Consider the following 24,219-nt stretch of genomic DNA (forward strand, 5'->3'; position numbering starts at 1 on the left):
TTTTTGGCTGAAATTGAGGGACTTGAGCTCTATTCAATTCTTCTTATTTCTCTTCTAAGATATCCATTCGCACCCAAGAACGTGATGAAGGTGATGATTATGTGTGACGCTCATCATCCTTCCCCCTTATGAACACGTGCCTGACAAACACTTCTGTTCTACATGAATTAAGCTAGAATGAGTATCTCTTAGATCTCTTAACCGAAATCTTCGTGGCGTAAGCTAGAATGATGGCGGCATTCAAGAGAATCCGGAAAGTTTAAACCTTGTCTGTGGTATTCCGAGTAGGATTCAAGACAACGGTGATGCCCTTGCATAAAGCCAGCCATGGAAAGGAGTAAGAATGATTGGATGAAGATAGCAGGAAAGCAGAGGTTTAGAGGAACGAAAGCATCTCCATTCGCTTATCTGAAATTCCTACCAATGAATTACATAAGTATTTCTATCCTTCTTTTATTACTTATTTTCGGAAACACCATTATCCATTTATATCTTCCTAACTGAGATTTGCAAGATGACCATAGCTTGCTTCATACCAACAATCTCCGTGGGATTCGACCCTTACTCACGTAAGGTATTACTTGGACGACCCAGTGCACTTGCTGGTTAGTTGTATCGAAGTTGTGACAGACTGTAAAACTAGATCAGAGTATCTGGCCTAAGAAGCCATTACCAGAGATCACAATTTCGTGCACCAAGTTTTTGGCGCCGTTGTCGGGGATTGTTCGAGTTTGGACAACTGACGGTTCATCTTGTTGCTCAGATTAGGTAATTTTCTTTTTATTTTCTTTTCAAAAATTTTTCAAAATTTTCTTCTTTGTTTTCGAAAAAAAAAAATTGTTTTCAAAAATATATTTTTCTTCAAAATTTTTAAGAATGAATTCTAGTGTTTCAGATAACATGTTTTAGCTTGGCTGGCTATTAAGCCATGTCTAACTCCCAGGATTTTGATTGAGGACTATGAATTCATTGCTTCCTTTTTCCCAAATATTTTCGAAAAAAAAAATGTTTTCAAAAATAAATTACTCTATGGCTTCAAAATTTTTAAGAATGAATTCTAGTGTTTCATGAAATATGTTGAATCATATCTGGCTGTAAAGCCATACCCAAACTACTTTGGGATTGGTATTCAACTAATCACTCCAGCCCATGTAATTATATGTTAAAGCTTGGCTGGCTGTTAAGCCATGCCAGACCCTTTGATTGGAGCTTTTAGACTAACATGGTAAGATTCCTGGAATTCATATATCTTCTTATCTTATCTTTTTCAAAAATATCTTTTCAAAATATCTTTTCTAAACTTCCTAACTTCTTATCTTTTCAAAATTTGTTTCAACTAACTAACTAACTTTTTGTTTGTTTCTTAACTTTTTCAAAACCTCCTAACTAACTCTCTCTCTCTCATTTTCGAAAATATCTTCCTTCTTTTTCAAAAATATCTTTTCAAAATATCTTTTCTAACTTTCTAACTTCCTCTCTTTTCAAAATTTGTTTCAACTAACTAACTAACTTTTTGTTTGTTTCTTAACTTTTTCAAAACCACATAACTAACTCTCTCTCTCTCAATTTTCGAAAATATCTTCCCTCTTTTTCAAAAATTTCTTTTTAATTAACTAATTATTTTTATTTTTATTTTTGAATTCAAAAATTTTCGAAAAATATTAACTAATTTTCAAAAACCAATTTTCAAAAATCACTAACTCTTTTTCAAAATAATTTTCGAAAATTCTTCCTCCCCCATCTCATTCTATTTATTCATTCATATCCTAACATCTCATCTCACATTCCAATCCTCACAGTTGTGTTGTGTGCAAGGGCATTTTATATGCCTAAATTGGTGCAGGGATGTAAATGCCTTGACACCTCAGGATCTGTGGACCCCACAGGATCCCCACCTACCTCATCATCCCTCTTTCCATTCATGATCATCCCTTCTTTTTTCCATTTACGACTCACATCCATACACCCACTACCTTCAAAAATTCAACATCTCTCTCCCACCCAATCGTATTTACTGAGAGGAGGGGATGTAGCCACTAACAACGGTGATGCCCTTGCATAAAGCCAGCCATGGAAAGGAGTAAGAATGATTGGATGAAGATAGCAGGAAAGCAGAGGTTTAGAGGAACGAAAGCATCTCCATTCGCTTATCTGAACTTCCTACCAATGAATTACATAAGTATTTCTATCCTTCTTTTATTACTTATTTTCGAAAACACCATTATCCATTTATATCTTCCTAACTGAGATTTGCAAGATGACCATAGCTTGCTTCATACCAACAATCTCCGTGGGATTCGACCCTTACTCACGTAAGGTATTACTTGGACGACCCAGTGCACATGCTGGTTAGTTGTATCGAAGTTGTGACAGACTGTAAAACTAGATCAGAGTATCTGGCCTAAGAAGCCAGTACCAGAGATCACAATTTCGTGCACCAGTCACCTTGAAAATCTCAGTCAGGCGGATATAAAATAGTTAGGGAGTTTTTGAAAATAAATAATAAACAAGGATAGAAATACTTATGTAAATCATTGGTGAGAATTTCAGATAAGCGCATAGAGATGCTTTCGTTCCTCTGAATCTCTGCTTTCCCGCTGTCTTCATCCAATGTCTGTCACTACGCCCAGCACTCGCGAGTTTGAAGTTCGTCACAGCCATTCAATCCCAGAATCCTACTCAGAATACCACAGACAAGGTTTAGACTTTCCGGATTCTCATGAATGCTGCCATCAATCTAGCTTACACCACGAGGATTCTGATTAAGAGATCCAAGAGATACTCATTCAATCTAAGGTAGAACGGAAGTGGTTGTCAGGCACGCGTTCATAGGGAATGATGATGATTGTCACGTTCATCACATTCAGATTGGAGTGCGAATGAATATCTTAGAAGCGGGATAAGTTGAATTGAATAGAAAAACAGTAGTACTTTGCATTAATCTTTGAGGAACAGCAGAGCTCCACACCTTAATCTATGGAGTGTAGAAACTCTACCTTATGAAAATACATAAGTAATAATGGTTCAGGCATGGCCGAATGGCCAGCCTCCCATGGAGGTCTAGAGATCTAAAAATGATCAAAAGATGTCTAATACAATAGTAAAAAGTCCTATTTATACTAAACTAGTCACTAGGGTTTACAGAAGTAAGTAATTGATGCATAAATCTACTTCTGGGGCCCACTTGTGTATGTGCTTGGGCTGAGCTTGAATGTTACACGTGCAGAGGCTCTTTCTGGAGTTGAACGCCAGGTTGTAACGTATTTCTGGCGTTCAACTCTGGTTTGTGACTTGTTTCTGGCGTTTAACTCCAGACAGCAGCGTAGAACTGGCGTTCAATGCCCTTTTACATCATTTAAACTCGGCCAAAGTATGAACTATTATACATTGCTGGAAAGCCTTGGATGTCTACTTTCTAACGCAATTAGAAGCGTGCCATTTCGAGTTCTGTAGCTCCAGAAAATCCACTTTGAGTGCAGGGAGGTCAGAATCCAACAACATCAGCAGTCCTTCTTCAACCTCTGAATCTGATTTTTGCTCAAGTCCCTCAATTTCAGCCAGAAAATACCTGAAATCACAGAAAAATACACAAACTCATAGTAAAGTCCAGAAATGTGAATTTAACATAAAAACTAATGAAAACATCCCTAAAAGTAACTAGATTCTACTAAAAACATACTAAAAACAATGCCAAAAAGCGTATAAATTATCCGCTCATCACAAACCCTTCAACAAAGGAATCCAGAATCTCATCACTCTTCTTCTTTCTGATCTCTTTAAGCTGAGCAGTAACCTCAATCAACCGAGATTCTGTTCTAGCCAAATCACCTTCCTTTTTCTTCAAATCTTCGACATCCTTAGCATAATTATCTTTAGTCTCCTTCATCAACTTCTCAGCATTACTCAACTTATTCTCAAGCTCGGCAAGAACAGCTTTAGTCTTCCTGAGCTCCTCTTTTACCAAAGCAAGATCTTCCCTTTCCACAGAAGCCTTTTTGTGCTTCAACTCTTGGCTACGCCCAAGACTGGCCAAGCGCAAACCCACAACCTAGGCAAAAATTACCAAATATAGCTCAAAAAATTTTTTCTCACTACAACAACATAAAAGAACAAATAAACTCGGAACATACCTGCATGTATTATCCGATCACCAGTTCTCCAACCTCATTCGCAAGAGAGACATCGGCAGAAGATTGACAATACTCGTCAACCACAGCCATATAGGGATACTCCTTTCCCCACACAGATAAACCCTCGCTCGTCCCAGACACTTCATGGAGCTTTTTCTGATTACCCATAAAAGCTTGTATCTCTTCCAAAGGAACCCCCCGCCCCTTCCCACTCGAATCCTCAGACAACTCCACCACATTTGATTTTCTCTTCTTCAGAATTACCTTCGTACGCCCACGTGAAGGCTGGCTAACTTCTCCAGCCCTAACCACTTTTTCACGATTCGACGAGGATATTTCTTTCTCTAAATTTTTGTTCTTGAATCGAGATCTAAGTGATGTAGCTGAAACACCAGGATATTTGCCACCTACAAAAACCAAACACAACCTATCAGAAACATGTACGAAAATCATAAACAAGCAAAACAGAACCCTAAACTCACCCAGGTACTCTACCACCGAATCTCTATCTTCTTCCCACTTCATTAACTTATACATAGAAATCAAATCCTTACGACCAATATTTTCAACCAAGAATTCAATCAAACAAATATTCCTCGGAGATATAACCTCGGGACCGAGTATGTTCTGAGATTCCGAGCACCACCACAATGGAAACCTCTCTGCCAAATACTCATCAATATAAAAATGGAAATCCTTTTCCAAGTTCCTAACCTTAAGATACATTTCCTTGAAATCCTTGAAGGAAGATTTATACAACCTGAAAATGCCAAAGCCAGGGATACTGTTAAGATTAATCCAACCCCCTTTCCACACCCCCCTTTTGCTTGAAATAAAGAAAAAAATAAATCCACTGATGGCGTCTCTTCCAGGTATTCCATCAGAATCTCAAATGAACGAAGAAAAGCCCAACCATTTGGGTGAAGTTGAGATGGAGCACAATTCAACTGCCTCAATAGCCGACATTCAAAATCAGTAAATGGCAACTTTACTCTCAGTTCCTCTAGCACACAGCTGTGCATGTAGAAAAACTCAAACCCTTGCCCTCGATGATATACCCTGTCATCCACACTACACGGTAACAACTCAACCTGTAAACCAGAACCTACCCTTACCACTCTCTCCACATCCACCTCCTTCACAGAAGCTTCATCAAGAAACAACGACACCCGAGACTTCACATCATCATTAACCCACTCATAAGACCAGTCAATCTCATCCTTCTCCTCTTTTTCAAAACCAATTACGAACAAAACATAAGGTAGCACAGAGATGGGAATGAAAGAACAAGAAAAAAATTAGAAATAGAAAGATAAAACACACATACCTCTCTTACTCATTCTGTCCTCAAAGAATAAGAAAAACCAAACGGCAAATGAAACAAAGCAACAAATGGAGCATTAAACAAAGGAATAAGAGTAACACCACAAATCAAAGCTTCAAAATGATCTAACTGCTCCTTAGTCACGTCAAACGACGCAGCAGACATTGGAAACAGACCAAAATTTTAAATGCAATAATAAATGCCCCTCTCTCCTCAGTAAAAGGGGAAACGTGAGTCCCCATGTCACTAAAAACAACTATTTTATTTTTAATGAAGTAAGTTGAACTGGGGGCTCACTCAATAACCTGTCTGACTGAGTTATAAATCATTAAATAAGCACAACCTGCTTCATTAAAAATTTTTTCCTCAGGTCAAGCTTGGGGGCTATGATATGGTCGGCCTTAAATGCGAGCTATAACTCAGCGTTATAGCCGTTGTCACTAAGAGTTGTAACTGCCACTCGTTATAAGCTCGACCTATTATGAGCCATAACTCGGTCAGAATAATACTCTTACCATAACTGACGTTCAAATGGCATATCAATCAGTTACAATATCAATCATTTCGAAACTGACGATTAATGCCAAAATCATAATAGACGAGGAACTCATCATATAAAGCAAGGTAAACTATTCTACCAAGGTAAGTTTTTAAGAGAATACAATATACTGACTTAAGTTTCGGAGTGCCTTTGCAGGTATACTCCTCCCTTTTTTCATTGTTCGTACTCTCACATCCCTTCGGAAGGAAGAAAGCTCGGATTCGAGGATCGGGTGTTTAAGCTTTTGTGGTGATAGCTCGGCAATCAACAACCGACCTATTTCGCAGGCAAGATCAATTGGCGCCCACCGTGGGGCCGAAGATATAGAATTCTTTCTTTTGGTCCCATTGTTTTTGCTCGCACCCATGGCTGACGTACCACCTCCCTCACTATCCGAACTTATGCGAATGGTAGCTGAGCTACAACAAGCCAATCAACGAATGGCCGACGAAAATCAAATAATGGCTGCTCAAATCGCTGAACTGAACCATGCTCGAATAGAACATAACGACACTCATCACCAGCAACCAGAAGATAATGAGCATCATTCCCAGCCCTCTCATGTCTCGGAGACTATTCGACCCGACGAAGTTCAACCCGAAGATGAAAAGGAAGAGTCCGACGAACTTGTAGGACCCTTCACAGAAGAAGTGATGAACTTCGAATTGCCGAAGAGATTCACCCTACCACTAACCCTCACACCTTATGATGGGCTCGGAGACCCGAAGAAATTTCTCAAAAAGTTCCGATCAATAATGATTGTCAATGGTACATCAGATACTGTTTTATGCCGTTGTTTTCCAAATTATTTAGACGGTCCTGCACTTGACTGGTTGTGTGCTTTGCCTGCAGGTTCTATCTCGCAATTTCAGCAGCTGGCGAAGCTATTTGAAGAGCACTTTGACGGATCTGCAATTTACCTTCATGACTCGGATTATCTGAATACAATCAAGCAAGGCCAAAATGAAAGCCTGAAGGATTACATGACTTGCTTCACCAAGGTCGCTATTAGCATACCAGACCTTCACCCTGAAGTCCATCTTCACGCAATCAAAAGTGGACTCCAGCCTGGGAAGTTCCAAGAAACCATTGCTGTGGCTAAGCCGAAGACTCTCGCCGAGTTCCGCGAAAAGGCCAAAGGCCAAATTGATATCGAGGAACTAAGACAAGCTCGAAAGTCAGACAAAACACATTTTAGAGACGACGACAAGGTCCAAAGCAATAAGAAAAATTTTAAGCTAACTCCCCGATTTGATTCTTACACGCAGTTCAACACCAAACGTGAGGACATCATAAAAAAAATCCTGAATTTAAAGTTAATCAAACCACCAAGGAAGGTCGGTACCTATCAAGATGCTAAGAACGTGGATAAGTCCAAATATTGTGCATTCTACCAAAAGCACGGCCACACTACCGACGATTGTGTAGTGACAAAAGACCTCTTGGAAAGATTGGCTCGGCAAGGCCACCTCGACAAATATATTGGAGGCCACATGCATAAACGTCCCACATCTACAACCAATGACCTACCTGAACAACCACATCGGGGCAAAGAAAAGGCAACACCGAGCAATTACAAAAGGCCCCGAGGTATAATTAATTGTATTTTAGGAGGATACGCCAACGGAGGACACTCAAATTCAGCTAGGAAAAGATCATACCGAGCAATACGCTCGGTGGACAGCCCAGGCGGTGGAACTGAGGTCAACACCCCACTCCCACAAGTCACATTCACACACGTGTTATGAGCATAACTTTAGTTATGAGCATTTCAGCTCATTTACCCTAAAGAAGGGGGTGTGGGGTGTTGAAATGAAGAAGAGAGGAGAAGAGAGAAAATCCTAATTTCATCAAACTTCAAATCACCATAACTTTCTCTCCAGAACTCCGATTGACGAGCCATTTGTGGCCACGCGTCGCTCTTCTCATTTTCTTTCATTCTATATAGTTATTGTGGTAAGTATTCTACTCATCTCTGTCTAATTTTTGAATTTCTCTACTGTTACGCATTTTTGGGTAGTTAGTGTTAAAATCTTGTCATTTTAGTTGTTTAGGGATACTCTAACATGGATTCTAAATGGGTTCTATCCTTATTTCATATGGGCTGAGGTAAGAAGTACTCAAATCCTTGTGATTTATCAATTTCATGAACCCTAGGTTGATTATAAGTGTGAAAATTGATTATGTTAGAGTATTGGGTGATTTTGGTGCACAATTGGAAGATTGATATTGCTTGAGAATCTTTGGTGAGGCTTGGAGCTAAGGGTTGGTGGAGACTCTCAAGAAGAAGCTCAATTATTTTGGCTACAAGAGGTACGGTTTAAGTTTCATTTAAGTACCGTGTGGTGTGATGAGAATTCCTAGGCTAAATGCCCCTAGGATAAGTTTGGATTGTGTAAATGGTTAGTACTAATATACATAGTTGATATGTAATGTGAATTAATGATTGGGCTGAGAATTGTATGAATTTGTATGTTTGGTGTGTTGAGAATTTGATGAATTGGATAATGAATGTTGGTTGTGGAATATGCATTTAAATTGTGAATTTTGAGTCAGAGGCCGTGAATCTTGGGCCGGAGGCCAGAAAGAGGTAAAGAAGGTAAGTTGATGTGTATATTGTGTAATGATATAAGAAATTGGATGAATTTTAGATATTAAATGTGTGAATGTGATTGGGTTGTGGTCATTTGGATGAGTGGAAATAAATTTGGCTTGTGAACATTGAAAAAATTGGTGATTTCTATTTTTGGGTAAAAACTAATTTTTGACCAACTTCGACGGTCCGTAACTCAGTCCTCGGAGTTTGGAATTCTTCAAAATTATATTTTTATAAAAGTTTGTTCAACGATCTTTCCAACCGTCCAGAAACGGTTGAAAAGGAAATTTTGTAGAAGAAGTTATGTGTGTCGGAAGTTTGAGATTTGAAAATGTAATCCTGCAGCTTTTTAACTTAGTAAAATTTTTGGTAAAACGTACTCCGACACACACGCATGGCCGACGCGCACGCGTCACTTACAATTTTTACTCTCTCATGCGTGCGCCTAGCCGACGCGTACGCGTTGCTGTATTGATGCAAATGCCCAGTAAAAAATCCAGAGAGTTGCGTTGGTACTTTGCTGGTTTTGTGCGAGGAGCACAAAACGCACCCATGCATACGCATGGCTGACGCGCATGCGGCACTTGATCTCTCTGATTCCCATACGTGCGCATGAGCGACGCTCACGCGTTACTCTACTTTTCCGCCTTCCACGTGTGCACATGGGCTACGCACACGCGTGACCCTATTTTCAACAAAAGTTGGTTTTTGAGTTTTTAAAGCCCAATTTCAGACTTCTAAGCCTCCATTTTCATCCTCTAAGTCCTAAATCATTATAGTATGCCTAGTAATAAAAAGAAGCTAGGACATGTGGTAACTTGAGGATAAAGTAAAGTGAGAATCAATGATGAATGATGAGTAATGATGATTGTATAAGTTGCTGAGGGTGATGATGGGAGTGCGATGTATGCCGTGAGCCGAAGGGCTGTATTTAATAATGATTATTGGCTGGTTATGGGTTATATTATGAGCTAGATGGCTATGATAAATATTGATTTATGGCTGGAAATGAAAATATGCCTTTGAATGATTGTATTATCTTGAGCTCTCTTTCTTGAAAGTGCTACCCCATAGAAATGTAGGAAGGTGAGGATTCCCTTCCCTATTCTTCCTGGTATTGTAAAATCGCCTCCTTGGTTCTTCCTGGGCATATGAAAATGTACCTCCTGGGTAGATGTAAGGGTTGTGGTTGCGCCCCACTTGCTCCAGGTTGGTTAGTATAGAGGCTCCCCGAGTGGATGCAAGGGTTGTGGTTCGTTCCACTTGCTCTAGGTCAGAGATTGTGACGCCTGGGTAGTAGCAGTAGTAGTAGTGATTCCACTCGCTCCAGGTTGAGCTTTTAAACACCTTCCTGGGTAGATGCAATGGCATTGATCCACTTGCTCCGGGATGTGGTGAGAAATACCTGCCTGGGTAGATGCAATGGCATTGATTTACTTGCTCCGTATTTGGTTTTGAGACTCCTGGGGTAGATGCGGTGGTTAGCCCCCACTTGCTCCCAGTCCAGTATGATTTGAGATTGAAATTATCTGAGTCCCGGATTTCCTTGGGTAGATGCAGTGAGTCGGCTCCACTTGCTCCAGGTTGAGATCCGAGATTCTGCTGACCCTATGTTGTAAGTGTGACCGGACACTGTGAAAGTTCTGGATGAGCTCGCCCCCGTGGATAAACACCAGTGTGGGTATTGTGTGATTATGATTATGATTGTGAATAACTCGAGTTGGGGATGCACGACAGAGGGACAGTCCAATGGTTAGCTATCAGGACTTGTCAGGTTGGATTTATAACCGACAGATGATACTCATCAGCCATAGGGCAGGCATACATCATTTGCATATGTTTGAATTATTTGGGTTTGCCTAGTTATTTTGGATTGCTATATCATATATGCTATGTTACCTGATTATGTGCTACTTGTTCTACTTGTACTTTAATTATGCATTACTTGCCTGTATTGCTTGTGTTTGTACAACTGATAGGTCCCTCATGTTGGTGTCGGTGGACGCTGAGGGCTGTTCATGATGAGATGAGTTGATTATGTAGTTGAATAATGATAATGATTATCGAGTGAGGTAATTCAGCTCCCTGGGTAGACGCAGTGAAGTGATTTCACTTGCTCCAAGTAGAGAATGAGATAATTTGAGCTCCCTGGGTAGACGCAGTAAAGTGATTTCACTTGCTCCATGTGAGGATATGAGGTAATGATATAGAATTACTGAGATAGAATGGCTGGGGATGGTTTCGTTTATAATTCTGATTGTGAATCATCGGAGAGTTAGAAAATTGGAAAGCATGAGGAATATGAATCAGATTTAGCATTCCCTTACGACAGTTGCCTATTTATGGGTTAGCGAGAACATAGGATGAATATTTGGTGAAAGGAAGTTTAAGATGCTTAGTGAGTTTTTATTACAATGCATTATATTTATTTGGCACTTTTACCGTACTAGGAACCCATGGGTCGGGGGTTCTCATTCCGTATATATCTCTTATTTTTCAGATACAGGTCCAGGTGTTCATAAGTGAGCTGTGGTTCATCTGAGAGATGGTAAAGATCTTTATATTCTCTACTTTATATTTTGTTTGGAATCTTTCCACCTTTATTTTGAAAAGCTTATATTATGTATTGAACTCTTTTAAACTTACCTATAGAGGCTCTTATGTTTCTTTTGGGAGAGATTAGGAGATTGTAACACCCTAATATTCAAATCCTTATGCTCGAGTCATAAGTCAATGATATTATGGCGGTATGACCCTCAAGGTGGATTTTTATTACATAAATAAAAGTATAATTGAAAGGAGTATTAATCGAGAAGTCTGAAAAGAGTAAAAATTAAAATCGCGAAGTTGTATCACTTACGCATCGACAACTTAAAGATAAAGCGTGAAGTCGAAGGCGATACATAGATAAAGGCATAAAGGAGAGTAAGAGAAGGACAGTATATAGATATATACCATAAGTAAATAGCCACTAGTCGCGACCCGCGAAGTTTAGTCGGGCTAGGGTATAGTATGAAAATAGTTGACAACAGTATCTCCTAATCTCTCCCAAAAGAAACATAAGAGCCTCTAAAGGCAAGTTCAAAAGAGTTCAATACATAATATAAGTTTTTCAAAGTAAGGGTGGAGAGATTCTAAGCAAAATATAAAGTAGATAATATAAAGATCTTTTCCATCTCTCTGATGAACCACTGCTCACTTTTGAGCACCTGAACCTGTATCTAAAAAATAAGAGATACATACGGAATGAGAACTCCCGACTCATGAGTTTCCAGTACGGTAAAAGTGTCAAATAAATACAATGCATTGTAATAAAAACCCACTAAGCATCCTAAACTTCTTTTCACCAAATATTCATCATATGTTCTCGCTAATCTATAAACAGGCAACTGTCATAAGGGAATGCTAAATCTAATTCATGTTCTTCATGCTTCCCAACTTTCTAACTCTCCAACACATCAGAATCAGAATCATAAGCCAAACCATCACCAGTTATTTTGTCTCAGAAATTCTATATCAATACTTCATATCATCACCTAGAGCAAGTGAAATCACTTCACTGCGTCTACCCAGGGAGCTCAAAATATCTCATTCTCTACCTGGAGCAAGTGAAATCACTTCACTGCATCTACCAAGGGAACTCAAATTATCTCATTAAATAATCATCATTTTAAATAATCATATCATTATTCCATTTCAACAAGAACAGCCCTCAGCGTCAATCGACACCAGCATAAAGGACCTCTCAGTTATACAAACACAAGCAATACAGGCAAGTAATACACAATTAAAGTACAAGTAGAACAAGTAGCACATAATCAGGTAACATAGCATATATGATATTGCAATCCAAAACAAATAGGCAAACCCAAATAATTCAAACATATGCAAGTGATGTATGCCTGCCCTATGGCTGATGAGTCTCATCTGTTGGTTATAAAGCCAACCCAACAAGTCCTGGTAGCTAACCATTGGACTGTCTCTCTGTCGTGCATCCCCAACTCGAGTTATTCACAATCATAATCATAATCACACAACACCCATACTGGTGTTTATTCACGGGGGCGAGCTCATCCGGAACTTTCACAGTGTCCGGCCACATTTACGACATAGGGTCACCAGAATCTCGGATCTCAACCTCGAGCAAGTGGATCCAACTCACTGTATCTACACAAGGAAATCCGAGACTCAAATAGTTTCAATCTCTAATCATACTCGACAGGGAGCAAGTAGGGGCTAACCACTACCTCTACCCTAGGAGTCTCAAAACCAAACCCGGAGCAAGTGGAATCACTCCACTGCATCTACCCAGACAGGTATGTCTCACCACATCCCAGAGCAAGTGGATCAATGCCACTGCATCTAACCAGGCAGGTATATTTCACCACATCACGGAGCAAGTGGGGCAAAACCACAAACCTTGCGTCTACCCGGGGAGCCTCTATACTAACCAACCTGGAGAAAGTGGGGCACGACCACACCCCTTGCATCTACCCAAGAGGTACGTTCTCATATGCCCAGGAAGAACCAAGGAGGAGATCCTAACCTCCCACCATCTCGCTGGGGGCGATTTTACATACCAGGAAGAACAGGGAAAGGGATCCTCACCTTCCTTCATTTATCTGGGGTCGCACTTTCAAGAAAGAGAGCTCAAGATAAAACAATCATTCAAAGTTATATTTTCATTTCCAGCCATAAATCAATATTTATCATAGCCATCCGACTCATAACATAACCCATAACCAGCCAATAATCCTTATTAAATACAGCCTTTCGGCTCACGGCATACACCGCACTTCCATCATCACCCTCAGTAACTCATACAATCATCATTACTCATCACTCATCATTGATTGTCACCTTACTTCATCCACAAGTTACCACATGTCCTAACTTCTTTTCATTACTAGGCATACTATAAAGATTTAGGACTTAGAGGATGAAAATGGAGGCTTAGAAGTCTGAAATTTGGCTTTAGAAATTCAAAAATCAACTTTTGCTGAAAACAGGATCACGCGTGCGCGTCGCCCACGCGTACGCGTGGAAGGTGAAAAAGTAGAATGACGCGTAAGCGTCGACCATGCGCGCGCGTGGGAGTCAGAAAAGTAGAGTGATGCGTGTGCCTCAGCCACGCGTACGCGTGGATGCGTTTTGTGCTCCTCGCACAAAACCAGCACAGTTCCCACACAAAACTCTGGAGTTTCTTTGAGGCATTCGCATTAGTGCAGCGACGCGTACACATCGGCCATGCGTGCGCGTCGGGGTACGTTTTACCAAAAAATTTACTAAGTTAAAAAGCTGCAGAATTATATTTTTAAACCCCAAACTTCCTACATACATAACTTCTTCTACAAAATTCCTTTTTCAACCATTTCTGAACCGTTGGAAAGATCGTTGAATAAACTTTCATAAATATTCAATTTTGAAGAATTCCAAACTCCATGAACCGAGTTACGGACTACCAAAGTTGGTCAAAAATAAGTTTTTACCCAAAAATAGAAATCACCAATTTTCCCAATGTTCACAAGCCAAATTCATTTTCACTCATCCAAATGACCACAACCCAACCACATTCACATAATTACACTCAACCAAAACCAAACCTACCTCATCTACACAATTTCACCTAAAACTATCAAATTTCACACCTCAATTCCTCAAACTTTATTATTCAATAACCAAACCAATTATTCACATGTTCAATATCTAAAATCCATCCAATCTCTTATATCATCACACAATACACATAACAACTTACCTTCCTTACCTCTTTCCGGCCTCCAGCCCAAGATTCACGGCCTCCGGCCCAAATTCACAATTTAAATGCATATTCTACAAACCAATATTCGTTATCCAATTCATCAAATCCTCAACACACCAAATATACAATTTCACACAATTCTCAACCCAATCATTAATTTACATTACATATCAACTATGCATATTAGTACCAACCATTTACACAATCCAAACTTAATCGTAGGGGCATCTAGCCTAGGAATTCTCATCACACCACATGGTACTTAAATGAAACTTAAACCATACCTCTTGTAGCCAAATTAATTGAGCTCCTTCTTGGAAGTCACCACCAACCCTTAGCTCCAAGCCTCACCAAAGCTCCACAAGCAGTACCAACCTCCCATTGTTAACCAAAATCAACCAATACTCTAACATAACTAATTTCACACTAATAATCAACCTAGGGTTCATGTAATTGATAAATCACAAGGGTTAGAGGGTTTCTTACCTTAACCCACAAAATTTTGTGATGAATATCACTAATGGCTCATACTAGAGTACCCCTAAACAACCAAAATCACAAGATTTTCTCAAAAGCCAAACCAAATTCGAAATATAAGAGGAAAATCAAAACTGGGCGGAGGAGAGTTAAATACTCACCACAAAACTTAGATATAGACTCGAAGAGGAGGAGAAGAGAGACACGTGGCCGCAAACGGCTCTTCAGGTAGAGAATGAGATAATTTGAGTTTCCTGGGTAGACGCAGTGAAGTGATTTCACTTGCTCCAAGTACAGAATGAGATAATTTGAGCTCCCTGGGTAGACGCAGTGAAGTGATTTCACTTGCTCCAGGTACAGAATGAGATAATTTGAGCTCCCTGGGTAGATGCAGTGAAGTGATTTCACTTGCTCCATGTGAGGATATGAGGTAACGATATAGAATTGCTGAGATAGAATGGCTGGGGATGGTTTCGTTTATAATTCTGATTGTGAATCGTCGGAGAGTTAGAAAATTGGGAAGCATGAGGAATATGAATCAGATTTAGCATTCCCTTATGACAGCTGCCTATTTATGGATTAGCGAGAACAGAGGATGAATATTTGGTGAAAAGGAAGTTTAGGATGCTTAGTGAGTTTTTATTACAATGCATTGTATTTATTTGGCACTTTTACCGTACTGGAAACCCATGGGTCGGGGGTTCTCATTCCGTATATATCTGTTGTTTCTCAGATACAGGTCCAGGTGCTCAGAAGTGAGCTGTGGTTCATCTGAGAGATGGCGAAGATCTTTATATTCTCTACTTTATATTTTGCTTAGAATCTTTCTACCTTTATTTTGAAAAGCTTATATTATGTATTGAACTCTTTTGAACTTGCCTATAGAGGCTCTTATGTTTCTTTTGGGAGAGATTAGGAGATACTGTTGTCAACTACTTTCATACTGTACCTAGCTGGCCTAAACTTTGCGGGTCACAACTAGTGGCTATTTACTTATGTTATATATCTATATACTGTCCTTCTCTTATTCTCCTTTATGCCTTCATCTGTATATCGCTTTCGACTTCACGCTTCATCTTAAGTTGTCGATGCGTGAGTGATACGACTTTGCAATTTTATTTTTACTCTTTTCAACTTCTCGATTAATACTCCTTTCTATTTTACTTATAATTATGTATTAAAAATCCCTCTTGAGAGTCATACCAGCTTATTATCATTGACTTATGACTCGAGTATAAGAATTTGAATATTAGGGTGTTACAATATATATATATATAGGGTATAAAATAATGTGTGTTGCAAAAATATTTACAATCATTTATTCTTAACTTTTTTAACAAAATTTATGAAATGCTTCAAGTGATAAAAAAAAGTGATTGTAAATAACTTTATCACACACATTAAATGTACTTTAAAAAATTAGATGCAAAAAGAATATTCTGAATAATATAATAGACTGCTTACACTTCTCAAAATGAAAGCTTCTTTATTAAGTTTGTAAGCCTTTCAGAATGATGATTGGACTTTTGCCTACTTAATTAGCTTCTTGTTTAGAATATAAACCATATATATCATTTCTTTTTAGTAATAAGCTTGGTTTATTCGGATGTGTGCCCTAGTGTATGTATGTCTTATGATTCTCTTAAGAATAGTTTAAGTGTGTAGATTCAAGTATGATCATGCAAATTTGATCCTGGCTAAAACTAAATTTGAATTCGAAACCACTATTTAAGAAAAAGAAATATGTGTTATCTCAATCCATCGTGTGCTAATTATAATGCATTGACACCAGGGACGGACATAAGGGGGGCGAGTGGCGGCCTCGGCCCCCCAACTTTTATATACATAATGATATTTAGGTGTGTCGTCTAAATATATTTTTTATTAAAATACGGTTGGACACAACAGACATGTGTGTCAGACGAATGTTGATAAATATCGTATCTAAAATATATCCAAAATGTGTCCAACACATAGACACGACAGCTTAGCAAAATGTCTCTACTTCATAGTGTGTTAATATCATCATCTTATAATCATCAAATCATACTCCAACACATATAACTCATTCAATCTCATTCACAATTCATATACTACATAAACAATTCACTCAACAATTCATTTAGTTCATTCCTAACTTAAGGTCTACTAGTCTAAGTTTTCACGTAATATTATACATTAACTACGAGAAACTAAAATTTTACCTTGGCCAGTTGCTTCCTAAACCAGGAACACCTCAAAAACCTCTCCTCCACAAGCTCCAAGTCTCTAAATATCAACTCCGCAAGCTCAACCACCAGAATTTCGTTCCAAACCACCAATTGGACTCCAAATCAACATGAAACACAATCTAATTCATACAATATCACTATAATTAACATATAATTTACTAATCCAATAATTTCACAAAGCTTTAATAGTTTCTTACCGTACCCACAAGTGTATTAGATGAAACCCAGTGATTACCCGTTGCTAGAGTTCACCTAAACCATCAAAATCATTCAATTCCTCAATACCAAAATCCAAAATTTTTGAATTTTCAGAGAAGAAGGCTCGGTGAGAAATTGTCAATTCCTTACAGTTGTTTGGATGATTTTGAAGAGTTCAACGCGGTGGTCGCGTGGTTGCAAACGATGTGGCGATCGAAGCTCCGAATTGAAAGTTAGAAGGATTTGAAATTGAAAGTGGAAGGGTAAAGTGGAAGGGTTATGGTTCATTCCTCACTTCTCTTCATCCTCAGCGTGCTTCATATCATTTTGAGAAAGAAAAGGTTGAGTTGAGTGTTTTATATGTTGGGCCTTGGGCCCAGTCTAACCGGTTCGGCCTATTGGCCAACTTTTGGGCTAAAATTTTTAAAATTAGTGTCAAATTCGTATTTTAAATTTTTTTACCTCTCTAGATTATAAAAATTTAATTTTCTAACCTCTTTGCATAATAATTAATTTATTGGCTAATTATTCATTAATTTTCTGAGGTTTACAGATGTGGCCAGTTAAGGTATTAATAGAAGTAATTTCCCTTATTGAAATTATGTGATATCTTATTTAAGCACAAATGTTACTACTAATTCCAAGGTCAGGAATGAATGACAAGACAACACAATGATCCCTAATCAGCTATTAGCCCGTCCTCATAAGCCACAATGTCTCTGTTGTCAATCACACATCTAATCCATTCCACCAACTCCTCACTCAAGCCCAACCTTTACTAGACACTTAACAAATGATTTTCTAAATCTCGTTGAATTAATTATTTTCTATTAGAAATGTCACATTTTCACCTTGCTTTTACGTAATTTAAATTTTAAATTATGTCAATTTTAGACTAAATTGTAACTGTGCAGGCCCTTTTTTCTCACCATTTTAATGGCCTCTTAAACAAAATTCTTTTACACTTTAATTTTACACAAAAGTTCATATTTAAACTTACCCACCTATTGTAAAACCCAAAAAAAAGGTAAATAATTAATTGCGAAAAAATGCGTAACGACGTTAAAATCAGTTGTACCAGCTTAAATCTGTTTGGTACTGCGTGTGTGAAAATTAAAACTGTAGAGATGAGAAGAAAAAGATTTAGAATAGAAAACCAGACACTTATCTTAAAGATTTTGGTCCAAAGTTGAACTAGACGAGTTAGAACCCGTAATGGGCCTTCACCGAGCCTAAGCTCAAACATATAAATTCACACTTAGCAACCATTTTAGCATATTTCCCTTAGTAATAGAGAGAGGGAATGGATAGGAGATAAGAGAGTGAGGAAACTCCAATGTCACAATTAACCATCTCTTTCAATTACCCATAACTTTCAATCTAGAGCTCCGATTGATGAGCCATTTGTGACCACGCATTCGTCTCAGATTTCTCTTCAATTCTATCTAGGTATTGTGGTAAGTAAATATAAAATTCTTGCCCAATTTTCTATTCTCTTTAATTTTACATTTTTGGGGTTGAGTTATTGAGAAGTTTCAACTTTTGATATTTAGAGGAGGTTCAACCTTGAGTTCTAATGGAGTTTTAACCCAAGGTTGTATGAGACAAGGTAAAGAATTTCAATTCCCTAATTTTTTCCATTTTATGTGAAAACCTAGGTTGAATTGTGTGGAAATATGTGATTAGATGGAGTAGAGCTTGTTTGGATTGAATTTACCGTGAAGCAGAACTTGCTTGGCGTGGTTTTCGGTGCGGGAGTGATTGCAAAGATCAAAGTGCTGAGGATTTCAGTTGAGGCTTGAGTTCCGACGGAAAAGATTCGAGAATTTGGGGCCGCCGTCTAAGAGATACGGGTTTTTGTATCAAGTAGGCATTGTATAAAATTATGTAAATGATTAGGTTAACTGTCCCTAGGATAGAATTGAATAAAAATGGTAGTTGTTTTGATTAATTGATTGTGATTTATGAATAGAATGGTTATTGAATAATATAAATGTATTTGTGTAAAGTGAATTGAGTATGGGGTTATGGTTTGATTGTTTATAATGGTAATCGGTGTGAAATCTGGGCCGAAGGCCATGATAGGATAAGAAATCTCCTACTTGGTAAGTTGAGGTAAGTGGTGGTGTTACCTCATTTCCATATGTTGAAATAATGATGAGGATGAGTGATTTTTAGTGTGGATGTGAATTTTGAATGTATAAGTATTGTGTGTTGTGTTGTGAATGGATAATTTGATGGATTGTGATATATAAGTTAAAATTGAGTTGATTAGGTTTGGAATGGTTATAATTTTGTAATAAGTTGTGAGGGAATGTTTTGGGGCTGGTTTGATAGGAATTGGATAAATGAGTAGGTGGAATTGTTGATCTAATGATAATTGGTAAAAACATATTTTTAACCAACTTCGACGGGCTATAACTTGGTTCTCGGATCTTTAAATTCTGTGAAACTTATCTTAAATGAAAATTGGGTCTGTTTAGTTTATGAAATTCGAAGAATGGATGGAAAATGATTTTTAACCAAAAAGTTATGCACGTTTGAAATTTATGGTTAAAATCTAAATTCTGCAGAAGTTGCAGAAAATTGAGGTCATGCATACATACGACCCATGCGTGCGAATGAGAGGTGTTACAGAATTGAAAGAGTTTTGTGCGCATACCATGCGTACGCACAAAAGCCAAGTCATGCGTATGCACAACTTGCATTACAGAATTGAATGTTTTTCATACTCATTCCACGCAGACGCGCCGAAAGGGAACTCATGCGTACGCACGACTATCCTGTTTTTCAAGAAAATGTTATTTTTTAACTATTTTGCCTATCCAATTCACTTTTTTACCTCTGTAACCCTTGTTTAAGGTCCGCTAGCTAGTTTTTAGGCTTTGGAATGAGTGTGAGCATATTTAATAGATTAGGTTGATATGTTTGGATGAGATTGCAAAGTAAGGTGTCAGAGTTGATGATAATTGGGAGAAGTCTGTGGATAATAAAATTAGTGAATACTAAATTGACTTAAGACATGAAAGATAAGACTGATGATGATCTGATTCTACTGTACGAGCAAGGGCTGAGGTTAAATCCAGCTTGTGCTGAGCTAAATTATGCCAAAATAAGGATGGTGGTTTTATCCTGCCCACGGTGAGGACGGTGGTGTCCTCCCACTCACATGATAATAGAATTAGTAACTGATCTAAGATTGGGTTAATGAACCTAAGTGTGACAAATTAATAATGAATTTAGGTTAATGGTCCTAAGTGTGATAAATTAATATTGAATTAGGGTTAAGGAGTTTCAAAACTTATGAAATTTGCTGAAAGACTTTGATATTGATTGATTGTGGCCTAAATGGCTGGAGTGGCAAGGACAGAGGTTCGTTCTACTTGCGTGGCAAGGACTGGGTGTTATCCTACTTGCGTATTGAGTTGGCACTATCTCTAAGGGAAGGTGGTAGGACACTCTACCCCAGAATTATTCCTCCTAGGGATGTGGTTACAGTATGAGAGTGGAGAAGGTGGTAGGTGATAAACCATTATTTTATGGTTTATATTGTGTTTATTTGTGTGGTTTTATCGAATCTTTACCCGCTTATTCATTAATTTAGCATGTATTTACAATTCCTTCCCAAAATTACTCCATGGTTGAAAACTGCTTGCTAGAGACTTTTAATTATGTATTTTAATTCTCCTTTATTCCATTTGATGTCGTGATCTGTGTGTTAAGTGTTTCAGGCTTTATAGGGCATGAATGACTTGGAGATTGGAAAGGAGGCTTGCAAAAATGGAAGGAACACAAGAAATTGAAGAGATGACCAGCGAGAAGCGACGCGGACGCATGGCTCACGCGACCGCGCGAATTAGAGGAAATTGCAGTGACGCGTTCGCGTGCCTGACGCGAACGCATGGATTGGAAACTGCACAAGTGACGCGAATGCGTGGACGACGCGCACCCGAGGCAAGGCAAAACGCCAGATGACGCGAACGCATGGATGACGCGCTCGCGTGACATGCGCGATCTGCAGAATTTGCTGGGGGCGATTTTGGGCCCTGTTTTGACCCAGTTTTTGGCCCAGAAAAGCATATTAGAGCCAGGGAACATGCAGAGACCAAGAACAATATTCATTCGGCATAATTTTAGTTTTTAGATTTGAATTTACTCCTCGTCTAGGTTTTCTCTCTACACATTCACAGTTCTTAGGATTTTTCATTTCATTGCTTTTTGGATTGGGATATTGAAAAGAGTTATTACCTCCGTCAAGACTTCATCATTCTAGTTTGTTTCCTTACTTGTTACTTACTCTTTCATATCGTTAATTTATTCAGAGTTACTATTGGATTATTTTTAGAATTTATTAATACAAGAACTATTTTTATCTTTAATTGATCCTTTTGATTATTATTTATCATGCCTTTCTTTATTTTCCTTTCTTATTTTGTGAATTTTACATTCATAATGAGCGAGTAGTTCCATAACTTGATTGGGAGTTGGTTGAAAGGAGAACCTTGAGTTGGAATGCTCAAGAGTAAAATTATAATTGGGTTTAGCGTTGGGTCGCCCTCTAGTCACTGACACTAGTCCTTCCGAAGGGAGAGGATTAAAACTTGTGAATAGAAACTGACTTCCAACTTGCTTAACTTTCCTTTATCTAGTAAAGGATAACTGAGCAGGCAACCTTCAATTATCAATTTGATCTTGAGAAAACTCCAACAAGGATAGGACTTCCGACTAATCTACTCCCGGTCAAGGTTTTTATTTAAATTACATAAATTCTCTGATTTAATTTTCTATCTATCAAACTCAACCCCTTTTGGAAAACATCTGATTAATAAAATAGCGCATCTTTCTGCAACTCGTTGGGAGACGACCTGGGATTCATACTCCCAGTATTTTGATTCTAATTTTGTGACAACCCTTCTAAATTGATAAGCGGATTTTGGTTGGTTAAGAACTATACTTGCAACGTATCTCTTATAATAATTTCTTAACTCGCCAATTTCCGCCACGTCAGTAGGCACTCTCTCAAAATATTTACCCCACGTCCTCTTTTAATTGCATATGTTGAAATTGGGGAAGGTGGTAGGGCACTCTCCCTCAGAATGTTCCTCCCACATACTCTTTTGACTGTTGGTTAGGACACTCCCTCAGAATATTTTCCCCACATCTCTCTCTGGTTGCAAGGTGGTAGGGCACTATCCCACGGAATCTTACGGCATCCAGGGGAAGGTGGTAGGGCACTCTTTCTCAAAACATTTTCCCCTGAGTATACCTCCAGGAGAAGGTGATAGGGCACTTTCCCTCGAAATTATTCCTCCTGGGAATGCGCAACGGAGAGATTGATATGGGAGATGCCAATCGAATTTGTGTCAGGTTTGACAAAATAACCGACACATGAGCTCATGGCCAATAAGGCAGGCATCATCATATGCATTTATGTGAAATTGTTTAAGTGTACATTGTTTTAGATTGCCTACGTGTATATTTTTGTTTAATTGCTAATTGCTATATATGTTATAACTATTTTTTATTGTGTTTGCATCCTATTATTTGTGTTTGTTTCTGCTGAATATAATTACTGAAATCAATACCAAAATTCTGTGGTATTGAATTGAAAAGAGAAAGGCTGAGATGAATGTTAAAAGAACTTGAGTTTATGGATCATTGGTTAGTGAAGGGCTTAGTTTACATTATCCTATTTTAGATTAGTATAACCTTAGGCTTGGATCTTGGTTGTTGGAGTTTAGGATTGTCTAGTGGATTTGTGTAGTTTTACATCGTCTCTATTTTAGAACTGTTACCCTGTTGGGAACTTTTTTGTTTCCTCCTGTTTCGGAAATTTTCTGCTTTTCAGATACAAGACGTGATGCACCTCTATGAGCATGCTGGATTCTCTCTAGGAAGTAAAGATTTCATCTTGTGGGTTATATACTTTATACCTAGTTATATGTATTCTTCACTTTTGTATATGTATCTTACGTAAACCTCTTAGAGGTTGATTTTGGAGAAAACAGGATTATGCTTTTGTTGTATTTTGGAATTCTATAAAATCATTAGATGTCCCTGCTTCTGATCTGGAGGAAAAAGAGTTTCTTCTATCGAAGAAAATTTCTACTTTTCCAGATTCATCCTGTTTTATTTCTCTTAGGAGAGGTGCTTGTCTAGGTTGTGTAGGGATAGCTCTATCAATAGACCATGACTGGGGGAGATCAATTTCATCCCACCTTATGAGCCTCGGAATCATGACGTTGGCCTTTGTCATATCGGTGACAAACAAAGTCGTTTCACGATCTTGGGATTTAAGAAGGACCCTAGAATTACAGGTGTTCATGACCTTGTATTGAATCCTATAGATTAAAGCGGCTGGAATGGATCCTTCCTTCATGTTAAGACCATGAATTCGGATGTTTAGGAAGAGAGAATCAAGGATGTTGGTATCTAACAGGCTGACCGTTTTGTTTGGAAAACAGTTGAAATAAACTGGACCATGTCCAAGACTTGTTTCAACTGTTCCGATAAGGGAGTCTTGGAAATCATTGTTTTTATTAAACCTAATAAAAACTTTTAGATTATATATATTGTGTCTTCTGTTTTCTATTATCTATGCTTTCTACCTTTATCGTTTTGAGTGTGACGCGATTCTGGTTTAGATTTTGCTTATCCTTTCTTTCAAGACTCCTAGTTAAACTATATCTCCTTCGACTATATGTTTGTATTTTTTTCGTTTAGAGGTAGTAATACCTTACCACCTCTTATTTAGGACTATAGCGTAAGGATTAGTGTGGTAGGGTGTTACATTATGGTATCAGAGCAGTTCGTTCCCATAGAGACTAGGGAATGGACTGGCTATGCTTTTGAGCATACTCTGGATTGTGTTTATATGCTATTTAGGATACCTGACTGATAAATATAGCATAATTGTTCATGAGCATGCTTTTGAAATTTTGAAGTACTTGACTTGAGATAT

At 38.3% G+C, this 24,219-nt stretch overlaps 1 protein-coding gene across 1 annotated transcript; it reads left to right on the plus strand.

The window, feature by feature from the left end:
* On the plus strand, nt 6,361–7,743 carry LOC107627117. The gene has a single exon (XM_016329978.1). It carries the CDS (start codon nt 6,361–6,363, stop codon nt 7,741–7,743), a length of 1,383 nt encoding a protein of 460 aa, XP_016185464.1.

The sequence above is a fragment of the Arachis ipaensis genome, chromosome B02 (genome assembly GCF_000816755.2).
Source record: "Arachis ipaensis cultivar K30076 chromosome B02, Araip1.1, whole genome shotgun sequence".
In the NCBI taxonomy this organism is placed as follows: domain Eukaryota; kingdom Viridiplantae; phylum Streptophyta; class Magnoliopsida; order Fabales; family Fabaceae; genus Arachis; species Arachis ipaensis.